Source organism: Tachypleus tridentatus, chromosome 9 (genome assembly GCF_004210375.1).
Source record: "Tachypleus tridentatus isolate NWPU-2018 chromosome 9, ASM421037v1, whole genome shotgun sequence".
Classification (NCBI taxonomy): Eukaryota; Metazoa; Arthropoda; class Merostomata; order Xiphosura; family Limulidae; genus Tachypleus; species Tachypleus tridentatus.
In genome coordinates this window covers 17,782,058-17,795,550 of record NC_134833.1, presented here as the reverse complement: position 1 = coordinate 17,795,550, position 13,493 = coordinate 17,782,058, and the positions used below count along the sequence as shown (strand labels likewise).

Genomic DNA, 13,493 nt, shown 5'->3' with positions numbered 1-13,493 from the left:
TCTACCGTCTCTAACTATTAAACTAAATCTAACTCTACCGTCTCTAACTATTAAACTAAATCTATCTTTAGATATTAAGAAACTAAATTAAAAATACTAAAGATTAGTTTATTTCGCGGAGACTTATGAAGTGAGCTAAGAAACGTTAAGTTTGGGAAGCAAACTTTTATCGAACATATTGGACAAACCTATAGAAAGGCTATCTGTCCTTGCTGTCTTTAATTTCGAACCATTATACTGTTATTATACTTGCACTATATTTTCGCTGTCATTTTGTCTCATAAATATCAAATAATGACAACACAAGTACTTCAGACTTAGTCGAACATTTGATGAATATTGTCCATACTTTAATTGCTTCTTGTAATACTTTTGAACACAGTTGATTTCACTTATTTTAATATTACTTTATAGAAATAGTAAGTTTTGTCTATTGCGTGTCCTGATTTGCATTGTCCATGAATATTTACTTGTAAGCACGTGCTTATAAACGTGTACTTCACTGAAACTGATTTCATGTAAATCTTCCATTCAAAATTCTACATATTTAACACACATGGACAACTCTGTTGCACAATCACCGTCTCAGATCGATCCACACCACAAAATGAAATAAAGCTGTGTTAAACAAAGTGAACAATAAAGAAAACTGTGTTAAACAAAGTCAACAATAAAGAAAACTGTGTTAAACAAAGTCAACAATAAAGAAAACTGCGTTAAACAAAGTCAACAATAAAGAAAACTGTGTTAAACAAAGTCAACAATAAAGAAAACTGTGTTAAACAAAGTCAACAATAAAGAAAACTGTGTTAAACAAAGTCAATAATAAAGAAAACTGTGTTCACACAAAGTCAACAATAAAGAAAGCTGTGTTCACACAAAGTCAACAATAAAGAAAGCTGTGTTCACACATAGTCAACAATAAAGAAAACTGTGTTAAACAAAGTCAACAATAAAGAAAACTGTGTTAAACAAAGGCAACAATAAAGAAAACTGTGATAAAGAAAGTAAAAACAAAAGAAAGTTATGTTAAAAATAAACTAAAACTAAATATATCTGTATTATTAAATGGAACCAAAACTGGTAATATTTATTTTTACACTAGTGTATAGTTCGTCAAAAATAACGGGACAACTACTACTACCCCATAATATACCCTAACCTCACATTTCATAGTTAACTGAAATAAATACATTTTGCGAAATCATGCTTGACCAACAAGGCGGTAGTAAAGTGCAGTCGAGACAATAAAAAGTCGGTAAACTAAGGTAAGTCGTGAAATAATTATTGGTAAATATCAGTTAGTTTCACAATTTCTAATATATAGAAAAGCCAATTCGTTTTGGTAACACTCCGTTCCAACAATGGCTTTTGTGTCATATCGCTCAGCAACATAAGTTTTCTTTGTTTCTTTTGAATTTCTGCGGACTTACATTGTTAGAAAACGGGTTTTGATACCCCTGAGAGAAGAACACAAATAGCCCTTTGTGTAGCAATGTGTTTTTTAGCAAACATTATTGTTTTTTTAAAATATAATAGGCCTAACCGTAATGAGTTATGAGAATTGTTATTGTAATTATGCTTCCTCAGCTTGTCTCAGACGTACACTCCAAAAACAATAGATATTAAAATTATTTGCTATTACAACAGTTTACTCTTCCTGAAAAAAGAAAGACACGTTATTTATTATCGCCCTCAATAATGTTCTTGGAAACTCCTCGGAAAATACTTTGTCTATCTTCAAACAATCAGCGTACGTGTGTTTCTGGTTGACACTGTAAAAAATCCTTTATGATTTGCTAGCGTGTTAAGACATGAGATTTGTATCTGACCTTTGTCTTAGAACAAAGGTTACAGTTCATTTTAATATCACAAAGTTTATTTTGATATTTTCCTTTGTTTAACGCTTGGCTGTTTTACAACATAAATAGTTTGTTTGGTTTTGAATTTCGCGCAAAGCTACGTGAGGGCTATCTGCGCTAGCTGTTCCTAATTTTACAGTGTAAGACTAGGATAAGGCAGCTAGTTATCACCACTCACCGCCAACTCTTGGACTACTCTTTTACCAACGACTAGAGTGATTAACCGTCACATTATAATGCCCCCAAGGGTAAAAGGGCAAGCATACTTTGTGTGACGGGGATTCGAACCCGAAACCCTTAGATTACGAGTCGAGTGCCTTGACAACCTGGCCATGCCGGGCCCAACTTCTTCGTTACGATTATTTGTCCATTAAGTTGGCAAAGCGTGCCCTAGTTTTAAGTGAATCGGGATTCTATGGTGTCGTGTTCGATACCTAATACCAAATATGTTTCACACTTTCGGTGTTGTTGCATAATAAAAGTGAGAAGTAATTTCGACACCTTGTAAAGAGTAGCCATTTCAGGCGGAATGTACTGTCAACTATATGTCTTTACCCTGGATTGTAGTTCAAAATTTTGGAGAGATATACATTAATCCCAGGGGATCACCTGACCATTTAGTGTACTGTACGCCCATATCAAGTGTCTTTTGGGTGAACAGGCGAGTGTGTGTATTTTTTTTTTTTATAACAAAGCCACATCAGACTATATCTGCTAAGTCCACGGAGAGGAATCGAACCCCTGATTTCAGCGTTGTAAATCCATATACTTACCGCTGTACCATCGGGACGTGTGAACTCACGAAGTTTCGATCATATGGCTCGAAGACGATTTTCATTAAGTGTTATTCAGGCTCGTATGTGAAAAATCCTTTAGAAAATAAAGTTTTGAACAGCATTATCGGGTCTCATAAACAGCCTATCACTAACTATCAAATAATATGAAAGTTCAATAAAATATGTTTATATGAGATTTATTAACACGCTATTAAAGAGCAATAAACATATCAACAAATCTCGTGGTATTCGTGATGATAAATAGTCGTAAAAGCTGTTCTGATAAGTTACAGCAATACAACTACAGAGCTGACGAACCACCACAAAACTAACGAGTTACTACAATAGTACTACAAAACTTGAAACGTTACTTTAATACTATTAAAGAACTAACTACTAGTACTACATTACAACAGTAGTGGTACTACATTACAGCAGTAGTGGTACTACATTACAGTACTATTACAGAGCTGATAAATTATTTTAATTGTTTGATTATAGTTTAGATACTAGGCCTAAAATCTATGAATTTGGTTAACTAAATATATAACTTCGTTTTCATACATCAGTTTAATAAGAAACTTGTTGCTTCTGTGATTTTGCCAGAAATTTCGTCTCTAAATCAATTTAAAGGTGAAGTCAATAAGCTGTCATTTCAAAATTGTATACGATATATTTACATGAAAAACATGCTCTTCTTGTAAGTTACTATATTTCAAGTCTGAAACAGACGAACAACTGTTAGATCAATACATTAAACCAAAAATATTATTTGTTTTAAAATAACTACTTACACACGCTAAATAACATCAAAATGTTATGTTACGGTTTTCACATGACATGTTTATTTTTATTTACCAAGTCGTTTTAAAACAACCTACTAAACAGATAATTTTAACTAATGATACAACTACGATGCTCACGGTCGCTATTAAATTAGAACTTGTTTGCTGAGACCTATATTTCAAGAGAATAACGTTTCAAAATAAACAAGTTAAAAATTGATTACACGACTTTATAATTTGTTCCGGATTTCACGTAGTTGGTATTGGGATAATACCAAGTTTCCGTAACGATTTCACATCACGTTCAATAATATGCAAGCATTTATCGTATGATTATTGAAATACTTTCTGACTCAATTGAAAATAATTTATGGTGGTCATTGTCTTTACTGAAAGATCCCCAGTGCCACAGCGTAATAATGCCTATGGACTTTCAACGCTAGAAACGGTTTCGATAACCGTGGTGGGCAGATTATTGATATCATATTGTGTAGTTTTGTGCTTAAATTCAAATAAACTTTACTGGAGATGTTTTGATTTTTAAGGTACTACAAAACGTTAAATTATTTTCATTTTGTGTTGATTTCTTTGAAGTCAAACACAAAGCTATATAACGGAGTTCTGTGCCCTTTCCACCATGGGTATCTAAAACCGAACTCTAGAGTTGTAAGTCCGCAGGCGTATCGTTGTGCTACTGTGGGGACTAAAATTTGAATAATAAATATATCAGATTGTTAGTTAAAAATTGATCTTAAATACGCGTGTTCCAATTTCTGCATATGCTAACGTGAGTGTTGCTCGTAGGTTGTTGCACGAAATTCATTGTGAAGTGACATAAAGTACAAAACAAAAACTTATTATTGTTAACATTTCAGGTCATTTGTCAAAATGTTCTTATTTAATATTAATTCCCCAGTTGTCTTCTAACATATTTTTTTTTATTTTGCGATATTTCAGACGTTCAGAAAGCGTTAAGTTATTTACTGGTTTTATCACTTTCTAGATGGCGCTGTTTAATACCATTCACCAATTGCGATACGAAATGGTCTCTTTTACTCAATATCCTGCGTTTCATGTCGCTACGATCCATTAATATGAGAACGACTATTCGCTGATACTATGAATACTCACATCACTGAAAAGTTTGCGTTTCAAGGTTTGATTTAACGGTAAAACGCTTTCAGTTACGATGCGCCTAACTGTTCTACGTCATCAATAAGTAATATTGATTTTTGTTTGTTCGATACGACGCGTGAAGTACACAAGGACGGATTGAAACGTATTTTCTCATTTTGATGTATCGATTATTTGATGATTTGGGTTTCATTAATTATTTATAAAATCTTTGAGATACGAATACACGAGCCTTAAAGCGTCTCAAAGGTTACTGTAAATTGTAAGTGCAACGTCAGAGTTAACCTTCGAAAGCTAAGCCTTTACAAACTATAGTGTCTAGAGTATACATTTGAAAGTTTTAGCTGATTTTACTCGATGGGGTAGACCTAACCTAGTGGTTATCGTGTCATGCTGAGGGTCAAAGGGCAGAAGTTCGCGCCGCGATGCTTCTGAATACGTTCCGCACTTTTAGAGCGTTGTTTGTTTGTTTTGAATTTCGCGCAAAGCTACACGAGGGCTATCTATGCCAGCCGTCCCTAATTTAGCAGTGTAAGACTAGAGGGAAGGCAGCTAGTCATCACCACCCACCGCCAACTCTTGGGCTACTCTTTTACCAACGAAAAGTGGGATTAATCGTCACATTATAACGCCCCACGGCTGAAAGGGCGAGCATGTTTTGCGTAAAGGGGATTCGAACCCGCGACCTTCAGATTACGAGTCAATAGCCCTAACCACCTGGCCAATGGATACTCTCGTTATTTAGTTCAAAGCCGGTTTACTGACTAACTGATTTTCTTCTGGTTAGTAGTTCAAAATTAGGGAAGTTATTTCTGAAATATGGCCTGGCATGGCCTAGCGCGTTAAGGCGTGTGCTTCGTAATCTGAGGGTCGCGGGTTCGCGCCCGAGTCGCGCCAAACATGCTCGGCCTCCCAGCCGTGGGGCGTTATAATGTGACAGTCAATCCCACTTTTCGTTGGTAAAAGAGTAGCCCAAGAGTTGGCGGTGGGTGGTGATGACTAGCTGCCTTCCCTCTAGTCTTACACTACTAAATTAGGGACGGCTCGGTGCAGTGGGCTGACAAGCTACTCACTTAAATACCTGTTCATGAAACCGCAAGTGATTGCGGCCCTATGTTCCTTGACGGAATCGAGTGATAGATGATGATGATGATTTATGAAATATATAGGGACTTTGACCTCACTGTTTAGGCCATGTGTGCTCTTCAGGTTAAAAATGGCGTTTCGATCTGATTAGGAAACTTTTAATTGAGTTATTGAGAATATACACTAGAAGATCAAACCTAACACAGATCCATGAGTTCCGTTTCCGCTTTCGAACGGACGCAATCTGCTTGTTTGTTTGTTAGTTATGGAATTTCGCACAAAGCTACTCGAGGGCTATCTGTGCCAGCCGTCCCTAATTTAGCAGTGTAAGACTAGAGGGAAGGCAGCTAGTCATCACCACCTACCGCCAACCTCCTGGACTACTCTTTTACCAACGAAGAGTGGGATTGACCGTCACATTATAACGTCCCCACGGCTGGGAGGGCGAGCATGTTTGGCGCGACGCGGGCGCGAACCCGTGACCCTCGGATTACGAGTCGCACGCCTTACGCGCTTGGCCATGCCAGGCCTCGCAATCTGCCTTTAACCCTTTTTAAAATTCTTACACATGCTCCGTACATTTATCAGGAGAAATCCGAATTTTTATTTGTACAAAAGCGACTTGTTGGTTTTTACAAAATTTGGTGTGCAGAAATATGCACCTTAGTTTTTACTTCAATTACACCGGAAATACTATAAATTGAACGGAAATAAGATAATTGTTGTCAAACCACAAGGAAATCTGACAACAGATAGACTGTTTTCTGTGACAAATGTTGTTGGAAATCTCAGTGTATTTCCATTATAAAGTGAAGGGTTGTTTTAGTAAATATTTATGAATATAATAACACTATCTGTTGTATGTCCATGTAACTACTTCCTAGAGTATGGATACATCTTCAACATGGAAAACAATATTGAATCTTCACAAAAACTAACATGTAGGTTTATTAGGTTCGTACTGAAATAAGTGCAAATTTTCAGGTTTTTATTAGGAATTTTTTTTATGTTTTTTGCCACTATTTTGTCCCCTCTTAGTGGATCTCCACCAAATTTGGCATGAAGGTTTGATTGGTCTATACGGAGATACATGAAACCTGTGGTTTCACATTTTGTATTTGGTAGTTTTTATGGGCGCGTTTTTAAAAATAAATATAAGAGAAAAAATTTTCATGTTCTAAGATAACATTTTATTAATTATGAATTTGCATATATTCTATTCAAGGAACGGTTACCCAACTAGTATATAATAATATGATAGTCAAATACGTACTTGAGAGTGTGTGTGTGTTTTGTCTGTTTTTCTTATAACAAAGCCACTTCGGGCTATCTGCTGTGTCCACCGAGGGGAATAAAACCTCTGATTTTTTGCGTTGTGAATCCGTAGACTTACCGCTGTCCCAGTATAGGAAGTATGCAAGATATTAGGCTATTTTTATACAGTGACGAGTATTTTGTCATATAGTGTTTCCACGAACTGATTTTAATTATATGAGTGTATTCAGGATACATAACTTTCAAATAATGGAAAGAGGGTTCAGACAAACTGATATCGAAAAGTTATCAAAGGAAAAAGTCTTAGAGGGGTCCTGTCCCCCTTCTCTGATACGTTGAAATGTATTGTTTCTTTATGGAAAGTTCTTGACATTTTTCATTGCTTTTTACCGGTCACTTTCATCTATTAATTAGTAATTATAAATAAAAACGACCAATACTTGCTTGTACAATAAGAAATCCTAATTACTAATACTTCCTGTGATAATGATAGGGAAGCATCCAGTGACAAAGCGGTATGCCTACGGACTTACAACGCTAAAAACCAGTATTCGATACCCGTCATAGAGAGAGCACGGATAGCCTATTGTATAGCTTGGTACTTAAATTCAAATAAACAAATTTCCTGGGATAATGATAAATCCGAACCACTAATACTTTCTGGTGTTATAAGAAATCTGAATAACCAGTGCAGTTTGATACAATACAGAACACAAATACCCAATGCTTTTTAAGACAACCGAAAACATGGGCATTTACATTGTAGGTTTTAAGTAAATTTAGAGAATCGTTTACGAAATTCGACCTGGCAGGGTCAGGTGGTTAGTGTGCTCGACTTGCAGTCTGACGGTTTGAATCTCCATCACACCAAACATGCTCACCCTTTCAGCCGTAGAGGCATTATAACGTATAGTCAATCCTACCATTCGTTGGTAAAAGAGTACCCCAAGAGTTGGTGGTGAGTGGTGATGACCACAGCCAATGGAACGGGCTTGGAGAAATTTAGTCTTACACTGCTAAGGTAGGGACGGCTAGCGCAGGTAACCCTTGTGTAGCTTTGCGCAAAATTCAAAAAACAAATAACACTAATGATGTTCTTATAAGTCTGTTCTGAGGTTAGTAATGTCAACATAAAGACTGCACGCTTGTTGATGTTTTAGATATGTAATCGGGTGCATTTTAGAATTGAAGGAAAACAATCAATTAACAGAAAACATCATAACATTCAGAAAACACGCAAAGTCTCGCTAATAAACAAAATAATACATTTGTTAAATACGCAAAATTATCTTTACTAACTTATTAATTTGTTGTTAAGTGCAATGGTATACAATGGACCATCTATGATGTTCTACTGGGAAGGGAAAGGAGAGCTTGTTCGCGAACAGGAATTACAGTTAGGTTTATTCTTAAACACAGTTTATTTATCCATTCCAAAGGGACTGAATCGATCTCCGAAAGACCCTTTGACTCTCAACCTCTGACCCTAAGAAAGTTTTAAATTGACCTAAAACTAAAAGCCATGGATTTTGAGCCCAGAATCAACTTGGTCTAGAGAGGGCAGATGGAAAGTTTGGTAATCATTGTTCACTGACGGACTAGAGAGGGCAGATAGAAAGTTTGGTAATCATTGTTCACTGGCGGACTTGAGAGGTGAGATGAAAAGTTTGATAATCATTGTTCACTGACGGACTAGAGAGGTGAGATGGAAAGTTTGGTAATCATTGTTCACTGATGGACTAGAGAGGTGAGATGGAAAGTTTGGTAATCATTGTTCACTGATGGACTAGAGAGGGCAGATGGAAAGTTTGGTAATCATTGTTCACTGATGGACTAGAGAGGGCAGATGGAAAGTTTGGTAATCATTGTTCACTGATGGACTAGAGAGGGCAGATGGAAAGTTTGGTAATCATTGTTCACTGACGGACTAGAGAGGGCAGATGGAAAGTTTGGTTATCATTGTTCACTGACGGACTAGAGAGGGCAGATGGAAAGTTTGGTTATCATTGTTCACTGACGGACTAGAGAGGTGAGATGAAAAGTTTGGTAATCATTGTTCACTGATGGACTAGAGAGAGCAGGTGGAAAGTTTGGTTATCATTGTTCACTGACGGACCAGAGAGGTGAGATGGAAAGTTTGGTAATCATTGTTCACTGACGAACTAGAGAGGGCAGATGGAAAGTTTGGTAATCATTGTTCACTGATGGACTAGAGAGGTGAGATGGAAAGTTTGATAATCATTGTTCACTAACGGACTAGAGAGAGCAGATGGAAAGTTTGGTAATCATTGTTCACTGACGGACTAGAGAGGGCAGATGGAAAGTTTGATAATCATTGTTCACTGATGGACTAGAGGGGAGAGATTGAAGGTTTGGTAATCATTGTTCAGTGATGGACTAGAGAGGGAGAGATGGAAGGTTTGGTAATCATTGTTCACTGATGGACTAGAGAAGGCGGATAAAAATCATTCAGACAGAAAAGACTGTATGTGCTTTGTCAAATGTGGGTATCGAAAGTCGCTTTTTATCGTTATAAGCCTCACATTATTGAAAGATGTTGCGCATCAATGCACTTTAATTCTAAATTATTTTCAAACAGTAAACAACATGTGTGAACTTCATAATATTTGTTAAAACTGAACATGTATTTCTACATTTATGACAAAACTACTAAGAATACCTGCCATCATTCCTAATTTTGAGAAACTGACCAGGGAGTGGAGAAAGCCTGTCAGCAGCACCCTATTAACCATCGCCTAAGGTAAGAGATTTCTTTCATTCTTATGACGCACCCACAACCTAAAACTTGGAATATTTTGTGGTATCGCATAAAGTGGAACTCGATTCGGTAACTCTGAAATCCAATGTTCTTCCACAAGAACAACTCGCGTCTTAAATGAAAATCATTCCCAATCTATCATTATTTCCTATAACAGCCACTAGGTTATATTCGTAAATGGGCTGTTCGTGGTCCGGAAGTTAGCGTACCCTAACTGTGAATTCGGTAACTAACGGTTCACATCCTGCTACCTCAAAAACTCTAATTACTTCGGGACCGTGGGTGGACTATTAGAACTACGGTCGAATCTCCCTACTCATCTAGAAACTAGTTCAAGGGTTAGGGGTAGGTAATATTGACTAGTGCCATCTTTTCAATTTATAATTTCAAAAGTAGGGACATGCAGCCATTTATGTAACCTTACGCGAAACTTGTGAAGATGAGTGACGAAGACTGTGTAATATTTGTAAATAATTTAAATCGTATTTTCGAAATTAAGTTGTTTTCTTGCTAAATTTCTGAATGTCGTGTTTTTTAAAGTCCAATCGATTAACTTATCGAGTATCGTTTTGTTGTAACAAAATTCTAATAACATTTTAATTAACTGATTTTGTAACATCGACTTTTCTGAATCGTCAAAATTCTGTTTTTTTTTTACGTAATCATGTTTGGACATTCTATATTAAGCTTATATGAACCTCATCGGTGATCTTAGGGTTAACATCCGAAGTAGAAAACTCGATCGTGATTCAAAGACATCCAAGTTTTCTTCGAATACGTTCCTCAACTGAATCTTACAAATTAACTATAAGCTCTTCTTTTTTCTTTACAGATTCTGACATAGGCTGACATTCCAAACTATGCTGTCCGAGTTTTATCTGGCTTGCAATATCGCAGTTTGTTTATATCAAGATGTCTTCTGGATTCGGGATTCAGCTGTTCCTGTTATTTGTTTGCCAATTGAGTTCTTAGTTTTATCAGATTTAGGAAGTCTGTTTTTCCTTTATACTTTATTACATAACCATAAAGAAACATGCATAAAAAACAATCCTTGTTTGACAAAAGTTTAAAGACTACCAGAAACGAAATCCAACACGAGATTTAAAGAGAATGACATTTTAATGACTTAGTGAAGTCACGAACGACAGTTCTTGTTTTTGGTAAAAGTGATTTCGCTAAAGAATATTCGAAACGTTCAAAGCTACGTTTCAAGAAGTTACCTTGTTGTTAGCACAACATTTTTCAAAACCTCGAAATCATAAATGACAAAAAGAAAAACATATAGAAGGCCATCAAGAGAGAAGAAAATTTCCAAAACGTTTGCCACTTGAAACCGTTTACCATACGAGGTATCATTAACAATAGTGTTTTACCGTGATTACATTTACCAACTGAAGTTACACGATTATATAAAAGTGACACTACAGGATGAATAATCCGCCAGAAATAAGTGCTTCCAGCCTTTCAGTTCAGGATAATGTTGACAACGACACATCAGAAGTCCTCAGGTGGTTGATGTTGAACCGGAACGAAATCGGCCAAGTATCAGAGGGAAGAGGTTCTACCCTTGGACCCCCACGTCTCCTCCAAGGAATAAGGGCACGTCAACGCCTTCGTAGCCTCGCTTTAACTTCAGCAGCTACTATATCCACCCGAAGAGAATACGTTGGAACAGACGTCTTCATTGTGATTGGACTCGGTGTTGGCTTTATTGGTACAGCGATAGCCCTCGTAGGCCTCTTGGTGCCTTTTGGAAACACTGAAGTAAGGCCTTTAATTCTGGGAATTGGCCTGGCCATCACTGCTTTTGGCCTGATAATAGCAGGAGTTCGAATTCTTAGCTGTCGATTTTACAGAACAGACTTGTGTTGTCGCTGTTTTAACAAAATCATGAATTTTCCGCGTCAAAAGAAAGCACTCGTGCACCCGACTCCAGCGCATATCATTTGTCCTTCGACATCTAGTACTTCTAGCTCGAATAACATTAGTTTCGACCATTCATCATTTACTAAGTCTCATTCAAGTAAAACTTTAGATGCAATGCTGAAATCGTCTTTCCGTTCTACCACCAAACCAACGACCGCAAACAGAGTGAATTTCGACTCATCGATTGAAACATTTTCAGTTAAAAGTGGTACTCAAAGTTTGGTTTGGTATTCTCAATCCTCGGGACCTCTTAGAAAGTTTGAAGCAAAGCAAAATCCATCTAGTTACTTAGAGCTGAAAGGTCCTTCAACGGTAGAAACCGTAGAAATAAACTCTGATCTGTATTCAAGCTTCAGACAAAAGGCGCGATGGTCTGAGTTGAAAATACCATTTCAAAGACACTATCTAACTGCAAGCACAGAAAAAAGACTTAGTGATGGTTTGGATAAAACGAGAACAAATTCTGCTAATTTTCATGAGGACTTCAACAAGACAATTCAAGAACTAAAGATGAAATAGCCAATGATTTTTTGTTTACTTTTTATCCATATATTTTAATTTGAATATATTTCCCATGTAATTTAATACATAAATACGTAAAGGCTCACCACAAGTATCGAAACCCAATTTTTAGCGTTGCAAGGCTTTGGGTATACTGCTGAGACACTAGAGCCTATGCATTGTGACAGATAGTGCGAAATTAAGTGAAAATTAAAAAAATAAAGACGTTTTAACTATAATACAATTGCTTCTTGCTTATCTGTAATTGGCCCGATATGGCCACGTGGGTTTAGGCGTTCGACTCGTAATTTGAGAGTCGCGAGTTCGAATCTCCGTCGCACCAAACATGCTCTCCATTTCAGCCGTGGGGACGTTATAATGTTACGGTCAATTCCACTATTCGTTGGTAAAAGAGTAGCCCAAGAGTTGGTGGTAGGTGGTTATGACTAGCTGCCTTCCCTCTAGTCTTACACTGCTAAATTAGGGACGGCTAGCGCAGATAGCTCTCGTGTAGCTTTTCGCGTGATTAGAAAAACAAACAAAACATTTATCTGCAATAGAACAAAGCAAAGGACAAGTAAAAACAAAAAGTTGGTTATCGTGTTTGTTATTATGTACTCACACACAGGGTCATTGGTGCTCTGCCCAACACGGGTATCCAAACATGGTTTCTAGTAGTACAAGCCCACAGACATACCACTATGCAATTGGGAAACAAGTAGAAATAACAATCAAACACATGAACATTTAATAAAAGGCTTGGAGAAACAAAATAAATCTTAAAGTCAATAACATTGAGAAAAATATTTTATCACTTATATACTTGCGAGTATACTGATGTATGGCTATTTTATTACATCGAATTTCTTGACCAGAATAAAATTAATATTTATCATAATTAGTGTACTCTGTTGTATTAAGTTTAATACGCCCTCTCTGTTTCGAATCAATAACTATACCATATTTGCTGAGGCTAGAATTTGACTTGAAATATCCATTTCTTTCCGTCTTACCACATTTATCACAGCAAATAAATTTGTTCGAAATAATATCGGAAGCAAAAATCCAATACAAACACACATGAGACATTTGATGAAACACAATACATCTTACTTACAAGATTGGAATGTTTCGGAACACAATGCATCTTACTTACAAGATTGGAACGTTTCGGAACACAATACATCTTACTTACAAGATTGGAACGTTTCGGAACACAATACATCTTACTTACAAGATTGGAACGTTTCGGAACACAATACATCTTACTTACAAGATTGGAACGTTTCGGAACACAATACATCTTACTTACAAGATTCGAACGTTTTGGAATACGCTAATTCCATCTTCGGCGAAATCTGAAAATAAT

At 36.6% G+C, this 13,493-nt stretch overlaps 1 protein-coding gene across 10 annotated transcripts in view; it reads left to right on the top strand.

The window, feature by feature from the left end:
* The window catches only part of LOC143224793 (uncharacterized), an 87,793-nt gene extending 74,800 nt beyond the window's left edge, over positions 1-12,993 (top strand). For 9 of the 10 annotated variants that reach the window (XM_076453096.1, XM_076453098.1, XM_076453101.1 and 6 more), the window contains one exon: positions 10,530-12,993. In XM_076453096.1, coding sequence (XP_076309211.1) covers positions 11,126-12,142 — 1,017 coding nt within the window. In that variant the 5' untranslated portion in view covers positions 10,530-11,125 and the 3' untranslated portion in view covers positions 12,143-12,993. Of the gene's footprint in view, positions 1-8,423; positions 9,680-10,529 lie in introns of those variants that run through there. The other variant, XM_076453104.1, reaches the window with a different exon arrangement.
* Positions 12,994-13,493: the final 500 nt, after the last annotated feature.